Here is a 9,015-nt window from a genome sequence, read left to right as displayed (position 1 = left end):
TTAGTTGGAAAATATTTCCTATTTCTCCTATACCCTACATACCTAATGGAAAGATACAGCTAAACATAAAGTGGAACCTTCAATTTCAGATGCAGCTTTATGACACAGCAGAAATCTTTCTACAACAGTGAACATTTTTTAAAATTGACCGGGGATAAAGTAATGGAAACTTAACACATGACCCTCTAGGTATCACTTTGAATTACGTAGCATTGTGCCAGACCTAGAAGACAGAAAATAAGGAAATAAAAGTTCAAACTGAGTTTCAATGCTTCCTTTAAGCACCAACTTGATTTTTTTATTTTCATACAAATTTAATGTAAATTAAAGTTCTGTAACTTTTATGACCACTTTTAAATTAGATTCCGCTTTCATAAAAAAGCTGATTTCACTCCCTTTTCCGTGTAAGCCACGGTTACAAAAGAAATGTGAATAACAGAAGCATAGATGTATTTAATATTCCTGCATACTGTGTAAGTTGTAACTAGAAGTATTTGGCACTTAAATATTATAACATTAATAAAAGATAATTAAAAGTTTGATCATCTTTTATCATGTTGGCTTCATAAATTACACAAAATCTTTTCTATTTTGGCACACCAGTGTATTTTTTTCTCTTGTATATTCTATCCATGCATCGTGATTAAAACGTTTACAAAAGATGAGCAACAAAGGATATGCAAGTTTCTCAGTACCAGCTAGGTACCAAATCAAACCTTCCTTCTGGAGTAGGAGGATGTAGCTACCCACGTTAACTTGTATTCACAGGCGTACAACATGCCGATTCATACCTCCATACTACGCTGTAAGTCACTGAAGAGTCAGCAATCTAAGCTTACTTTCAGTTACCTTTCTAGAATCAAGGTATCTGGCTCCTTCTTCATAACCTCCACACCAACACTAGGCAGAACTTGATATTGAAAGAGCACATACTGTGTGAAAGCCTGTAACAGTCACATCCAAATTGCACTGAGAAACCAGGGTCTAAGGAGCAGAGAGTGAAGTGTTGTGTGGGAGAATAGTCCACGTAGCTGTGAAATAACAACACACTGAGCAAAACAAGTTGGCATTGGATCTGGAGCAGATACTTGTACACAAGGTTTATGCAACTGTTTTGTTGAAGCACGATAGTCACAGGAGTTGGGGGTGGTGGAGATTCCCCTTCAATTTTGCATTGGGGAAAATTTCAGAGAAGATGCCTGTAAAGTCCTATGAATGATGCTATGAAAAGAAATCTGGCATCAACCCAATTTGTATGCGTGAGGCAAAATCTTTTGGCAAGCCCTCCCTCAGCAGCGGTCCAAGCAGATTGTTACCAAAGAGAACTGGCACAGAACAAAACTTACCACACAGATTCAACTAAAACAATAATTTTTGTTTTCTGGTGTCAAGTACTTCAATATCTTTTAAGACATATTAGCATCTTGCTTTATCTTACTGTAAGCCACTTTTTACCAATAAATACCTTACCACATGCTGAAACCAAGACAGGCACTTGATCTCAAGTAAAGCTGAATCAGCTGCATCATCTGACCTGGTTTTTATCCCAGTGTAAGGAAGAACTGTAACCTCAGCTCACATGGGCCCACTGAAGACCACCAAAAACTGCCACATGCAGTGTTCTCACTGCCAGTTCTTAAAAAGTTGCGCTGTGTAATAGATTTGAGCACTGAGATGAGTTCGTGAGATAAATTATTGCCATGTAGTTCTTTTAAATCTTGAAAAAAGTATGGCAGATTGTTCAGAACATGTACAGAGATTTAATAACATAGAAGTATTAATGAATTATTCAGAGGAGACAGTTTTATACGTTGCAAACATTTTAATGATTACTTTTGAGCTTACACATTGGGTGTTTCTTTTAAACTTCAAACTGCAACAAGTTAAATAAATGTTTATAATATACAAAGAAAATACAACCAAAAGTAAAACTTGCTTTAAGTGTGCCTTGCACTAGGAACCAGTGTTTTTTAATAGCTTTATTGTTGAGCTGCACAAACACACTTAAGGATTTGATCTTTATAGCAGGGCATTTGAGAAATCAAAATATATTCCCACTTGAAAGAAAAAAAAAAAAAAAAAAAGGTTGTGCATGATTATATGCAAAAACCCACTAAAATACTCCAATAGTGCAGGCACCATTAAAAAAGAAAAAAGCTGGAGATGCCCATTAACTCTAAGTTTTAAGGAAGCAAGTTTCTGACCAGTTAGCTTAAAGCCAGCAAAACAGGGATCAGTGATGGCAACTGTAGTGTACAAGGTATTAAATGACAAACTTTACACAAATACACTGTTAGAAATTTATATCAGTGAACACTGAAAATCTGATGATCTGTTCTTTGGAACAGTCAAACAGAACCACCTTAATTTCCAGTTGTGCAAGCCCTTGAAGCATCACACAGTGTTCTGTGCCAATTTCTTGCTGGCTGTGTAGTTACAAGGATTTATTTTGTCATTAGCAGCTAACAAACTTATTCCACATGTTCCTAAAGCCTCACAGGTGAAAAAAAAGGCAAGTCTCATCAGAGCACAGCGTGGAGATCATATTTTTTGCACACAAACACAAGAGGCTTCGCTAGTATCAAAAAACTCTTTCTCACGTCCCATATTGCAGTCAGCGCTCAGTTGAGATGGAAGCCTTTCTCCATTGTAGCAGCTAGCAGACGCTCTCTCATAATCTCCTCAGAAGAATACTCGGGCAACTTTAGATAATGCACACACGTATTCACAGATGGATAACTTGCATCTGTAGCATCAACCTGAGGAAAGGGAAGAACATTTTTAACTGCAGTTGTTCACAGCACTCGACATGGAAGTTAAAAGTTGTAAGGTCCTCTAATTCATGGCATTGACTGCGTACATAACACCAGTTCTCAAGAAACAGTAGCATCAGGAAAGCTACAGACCAACTTACAAATATATTTACTTTATATGTACATTAATTATTTTATATTCAAATGTGAAGTCAGAGAACAGATCTGAAACAGAGGTTAGTACTGAAAGCTTATCATAGTGTCATAAATTAAAAACTGGAAGAAGAAGGAAGAAAAAAAAAAAAAACAACAAAACACGGTGTTATTTCTTAATGTCGCAATGATTACATTCAAAAGCCAAAAGAGTTGGTTTGAAGGGCAACCTGAAGAAGCCATACCTTGCGGACAACAGTGAGCCGGGGATGTAGGTTTGCCAGTCCTCCTGGTGGGAGTGTTGAACAACCAGTGGTGAACTGCAGAAAAGCCTTCCTTTCATCCGAAGACATACCACACAAGACTCTCACAAATCGAAGGAATCCAGGGCTTAAAATAAATTAAAATAATTAGTTATGATAACATTACATGCGAGTGTTTTCTTAATTTCCCTTAATTCAAGACAGTACAATTACGATCCTTAGCCACGTCTAAGCAGTCATTGTAAGATTCTAGTGCTTGTTCAGTATTGAGTTAAGAATAAACCATCGTAAAACCCATAAAAATACTTCCTTAATCTCCTTGCTGAGTATTACACAGAAAAATGTAGGTAAATAAGAACTTCCCTCCATACTTACCTTGGAGTGTTATTCAGGTATCTTGCGTATGAATAGGTAGAGAAGTAGATAGAGCTCAAACCTATTCTAGGAGAAAAATCCAACTGACTATAATAAGACTTTTTCTGTACCACTTCTGCAGTATAAAGCCACTTCAATTTATATATTATTTCATTTTGATCCCGTTAAAGACCCTCATGTGAAAAAAATAGGAAAAATGTAATAGACTACAATAGATCTTCAAGGAATCCTCCAGATACCGCTGCTTTCATCCACACCAGCCCAGGGAGCGAGGGGGAGGAGAGGGCATGAAGAAAGCACAGCCTGCTGAAACACGCCCCCGGGTATCGGGCACTGTAATCTCAGCTGCATCTTCGCATGCAGGGCAGGGCCAATAGAAGAATCGCTCCACATAGCATCTTAGACCGATTAGGATCCTTCAGCATGCTTATACTAACACAGTTCCAGAAGTAATTTGTATGTTATTGCTACCAAACATGACAAGCAGCAAAAAAATCCAAACCCAACAAACCCCAAAACATTGAGACCGCCTCCCAATAGCCAATCACCAGTATATTTGTTCCCTGCACAGTACATTTTCTTTTTTAACTACACTTGAAGAGAAAGACATAAGAAATAGGGACAAATAACAACTCTACCCAACTGAACAGAAATAACCACCACCAAAAATCAAAGTAAAAACGCTATTTTTAATAGCCTGTATTAGTTAGCTGCCATTACACTTCCACTAGTTGTTCACATTTTAATATTTTAAATTTTTTTATCCCCTCTCATCACAAAAACATCAAGTACCTTCTAACCCTCCTGTTGTAACATACACGGTTATTTCATGTAGTTTTAGACAATCACTTGCTCTTCAGTGACCACCAATCCCATCCAATTTGGCATCTTCATCTAATGAACATTCTGGACAGTTTGTCACTTAACGTATCTTTTAGCTACTATTTTAAAATCACTCAGAATATAAGTACCTATCTCGTGTATATCCCAGTTTAGGTTCAGTATAATTGATGATATCCTCAGCTGCCCAAGAAGGTGATTGATTTCCACAAAGAATCATCTGAACTTCTTCATGGCTGAAGGAACTCAGCTTCTCCATTGGGAAGACTCTATTGAAGCCATCTTTAATTTACACAAGATGCAGTTATAAACATAAGTCAAAATAATGTTTATAAAATAATGTCAGCATTTCAATTATATTTTAATCAAACCAGAATCAATCAACAGTTTCTTAATTAAGGTAAACAGAACCTCTTCAAGATTAAAAATGGCATAACTAATGCAAAGGTGTTATGAAATCAATATCTTATCTATCGCATTCTTAATTTAAAAGTTTGTTTTTGAAAGCCATTCTATGCCACCACTTTAAACCAGCACACCCTGAATACCAATTAGTCCACCTAACTGCATATATATGCTGCCGTATTTCAAATTACCTCTGAATGCCTCCATCTGTTTCTGTATACCAGTATGCATGCAGAAGTCAAACATGAGGTCTACATATTCCTCTGCATTATCCATTGTTACAGTCTGCAAATACAATGGACAAATACCGTAAGAATTCACTTTGCATTAGCGTTACTGCTGAGACAGTAAAAATTTAACTGCTGTTTAAATTGTAAAGGTAGGTTGTTTCCTTACCTCATCTTCACCACCTGGCTTGAGATCCACAGCTGTAAACCCATATACTTTGGACGAAGGGCAAAACTGAAAATTTAGACTTCAAAATACAAAGATGGTTACTAATTGCAAACAAGTCTGCTACTGCTTTTGCAAATACACCAGATTTATAAACTGCACCCCACACACCTGAAAGCATCTCACTACATTTCAAACCATTGTTTGTGGATCATTTTGTATATACACGAACAGTGGTACCACAGTACAGAACTACAATTAGTAATGGACTACACAGATAACACATATCAAATCTATGGTATGCACATGCGTGTACTCACCCACTATTTATTTGGATTTGATAACCCTTGAAAATTTCATAGAGTTTGATATCTTTAAGTTATCAGTTTCAAAACTACTCAAACTGTTTAATTTTCACAAACTCAAAAAATTTTGAGTTTACATTAATTTCCAGCACTAACAGTTATACAGCCACTTATATTAGACATTTAGGCCGTTCAATGATGCTACTTGCTTTCTCTCTATAACAAGCCATGCTACAGTCCGCAAGGCCATGAGCAATTACTGAACTCTGACTATGCAATCCTTGTGGCACAACATGTTTTTAACAAATAACCCATAATATTAATGGTAGAAAAACTACTGTTGTTTCAAAAGAAATAATTTAAAACTACAAAAGATGACATCCTGACACAAGTTTACACAGGTATGAGCACTTGTATGTCTTTAACATTTGCTAAAAGTTAGCAAATGTTCTGTTTAACATGGATTCAAACACTGCACTGTGTCTCTATTAACAGAATCTGAAATTTCAATCTGTCCTCTTTAAAAGCTCTCCAAAAGAATGGATAATTTTCAATACTTATCATAGCAAAGAAGGTACTGATTCACACTTTTCTAAAGGTCTTTACAAGTATTTGGGTGTTTCTAGAGAGTCATATGGCATTGCAGTGCAGCCACCTTAAGTTTAAACATTAGGAAACTAAGCAAGTAAGAGAAAAGCCTCAAACTAAGGAACAAGAATATAGCTACAGATGGCAAACTGGATATTGCTGCATCTCTAATGATTCCTCCTTGCAACGATACTATTTAAAATGAAGAAATCTTCATTTTTAATTATACATGTTGACATTTGTCTCTAGCACAACACTGTTTGCATATTTATAAGTAAATATGAAAACTCTTACCCCAAATCCTCTATGCTAAGTGGAGGCCCCGAACCTGATGGATTCTTCAGCATTAATTCCTGTAGTTTTGTGTTCTTTTCGTCTTCTGACAGACTTTTGTTGCTTAAAATTTGACGCCTTTTAATTGCAAGGTCCTTAATTTCTTTTAGAAACCTAGCTCTATGTGGATTTACTAATTCAAAGTCTTCCCATGTTAAAATTCCGTTAAACCAGGCAGGAGGTTTAGGTTTTGGTGGATCAAGAATAAATTCTGATTTGGAGTCTTCTTCCAGACTTCCTACTGACAAGGAATCATGCCCTTCTTCTGTAGAAGCCTCCGACTGACTTTCAGTACAGTGCAAGTCTCTGTCACCCCGTGATTCATATATCAACTTACTCATGTTACTTTTAATATCCCCCATACACATGAGTTTAAAAAAAGGCTTAGAAATGGGTAAATCCACAAGTCTATTGTCCTGAATGCATTTAGCCAAGAAAATTCCAAGGAAATGAAAGAGTTTGGTTGTTCTTTCAAGTTCATCGCTATCTTGTGGGAATGGTGCTGTGAAAAGTCCACATGATCTCTGTACATAGTAGCCAGGGGGTTTCAATCCACCACCAATATCAACCTGATTTAAGAGACGCATAAGAAAAAGTCGACATTGTTAAAGGTGAATTCAATTATATATCCGTGCTGTTTAACTTACTATACTCTACTTCTCTGTTAAAAAGAGAACAGCTAAGAAAGCAAGCTGTGGAGCAGAGCGGTCATTCTTGACCACGATGAGTGGCTGTTCGCTTATCATGTGTTCTTCCCTTCCTGAATATCTAGCTCATTTTTCTTTTATACAAGTACTCAGTCTAAAATGCAAATTGAAATATACCTGACGAGACTCATCATCTGGAAAGTCGTCATCACAAAGCCAAGCTCCCAAATCTGTCCTCTGAAATTCTGCTGCCACCAATGCATAAAATTCCAAGGTAGGACCTAGGCCTGTTCCTTCCTCCCCTAAAAACTCAACCTAGAAAAACATAAGGAATGTTAATAATAAAAAAAAAACCTAGTGAAATGTTCAGTGTTGGTTATAGAACAGGATATTCAATATCCTGGCTAGTACATCAGAAATAGCTATCTAACCTTACTCTGCTAGGCAGATATGCTTTACCTCTAGAACAGATTTTCTGTCTGCATGAATCTGCATGACATTTTCTGCCCATTCCATCAAGGATTCACCTCGCGGAACTTTCACCCGTTCATGTTTGAGGCGTCCAACTCTGAATTCTCCTGGATCATCACGTCGCACTGTGCTTGTGGTCCTTGTCCGTTCAACAGTGGCTTCACGTCTGTTCTGTAGCCATACAATTGCTCTGGGAAAAAAAAACAAAAACCAGGTTTTTAAAACTTCGATGCCTACCAGCATGAAAATTTGAAAGCAGCCACTAAGAAAAAGTTACCTTGTTAAGTACTAATTACCTCCTCCTAATTTTTTTTTTTTTTAAAGTTATATACTGAAGTATTTTTCAGAAATATCCAAAATGCCCAAATATGGGCTGCTTCGTATTTTAGGAGTTTAGCAAACTAAATAATTTTTAATTACTATCAAGGGCCAACCATAATTTTTGATGTAATAGATAGCACCAATGAAAACATACAATTCTTGATCTGACTTACCATAGTTTTCATATTACAGTGGGATGAACAGAGGGCAGCATTTACTGTAGTACTTTTTAATCACAGATGCTCAAAGCTGTTTATAGACACTTACTACAAGTTCCATTATATACGGCAAGGCAGTTGTACATTGATACTGACCAAGTTTTACAGCAAGATTTTCTTACTTATTAGAGAAACATAGAACCAAAGCTGAAGTGCAATCATACACATATAGACCCATATCAGTGAAGGAAGAACAGCCGCCTCTAATAGCAGTACTTACATGAAGTCAAAGTTCAAAATTCTTGTATGTATTGTCATCTATGCAGCAATAAACTACCTACAAAGCTACCATCTGTTGGTTGTTTTGCAAGTATGGTCATGACAGACACAGAAAAGAGTGTACACGCCCATGTGTGTGTACACACAGAGTTCACATACAGTATATGAGTTTTAAGAACTATTTCCAATATTTTAAGAGCTTAAGAAAGCTCTTTACTTATCAAGTAAATACCATGCAATGTTTCCTGAAGGACCTCTTTAAAACACTGTTTTTCTAAAACATTCTTTTTTCAAAACAAAAACACCAAACACACATGGTCTAGTTTTCTGAACCATTTTTCCACAGAAGTTGAATTTTTCCATATTAAGAAGATTTAAATTGATGTCTTGCAAGACAACACCTTTTCTCTCTTCCTTTTTCTTTCTTTTCAAATGCCTCATTTTACACTCTTCATGAGGCGTTTCTACTGCATATTAGACACAACAGTAATTTTTGCAACTCACTGTCTACACTTTTTTTCCTCCTTGGAAAAACAAACAAAAAAACCAGCCAAGAAAACCCACAAAAACGAATTCTTCTTTCTCATTACATGAAAGTAAGCTGGCAAAAAGGTTTACAGTGTCTACACGCTCTCAAGGTAATCACTGCTGCAATCAAAATATTAAGGATTCCTAGGTAATGAAACACTTCAGAGCGAACGCTTAAATGTTTTAATGTCTGGTTTTGTTAT

The 9,015-nt window shown here is 36.4% G+C and overlaps 1 protein-coding gene across 1 annotated transcript in view; it reads right to left on the bottom strand.

Moving 5' to 3' along the window:
- Positions 1–1,802: 1,802 nt before the first annotated feature.
- HECTD1 (HECT domain containing E3 ubiquitin protein ligase 1) overlaps positions 1,803–9,015 on the bottom strand; it is a 62,124-nt gene continuing 54,911 nt past the window's right edge. The window contains exons 34-41 of the mRNA XM_009576699.1: positions 7,515–7,716; positions 7,233–7,370; positions 6,370–6,977; positions 5,186–5,264; positions 4,981–5,074; positions 4,516–4,666; positions 3,152–3,296; positions 1,803–2,759 (exon numbers count right to left, since the gene is read on the bottom strand). Coding sequence (XP_009574994.1) covers positions 2,622–2,759; positions 3,152–3,296; positions 4,516–4,666; positions 4,981–5,074; positions 5,186–5,264; positions 6,370–6,977; positions 7,233–7,370; positions 7,515–7,716 — 1,555 coding nt within the window. The 3' untranslated portion in view covers positions 1,803–2,621. The remainder of the gene's footprint in view (positions 2,760–3,151; positions 3,297–4,515; positions 4,667–4,980; positions 5,075–5,185; positions 5,265–6,369; positions 6,978–7,232; positions 7,371–7,514; positions 7,717–9,015) is intronic.

This window comes from Fulmarus glacialis, unplaced genomic scaffold (assembly GCF_000690835.1).
Source record: "Fulmarus glacialis isolate BGI_N327 unplaced genomic scaffold, ASM69083v1 scaffold21084, whole genome shotgun sequence".
Lineage (NCBI taxonomy): Eukaryota > Metazoa > Chordata > Aves > Procellariiformes > Procellariidae > Fulmarus > Fulmarus glacialis.
This window is presented reverse-complemented; position numbering and strand designations above follow the sequence as displayed.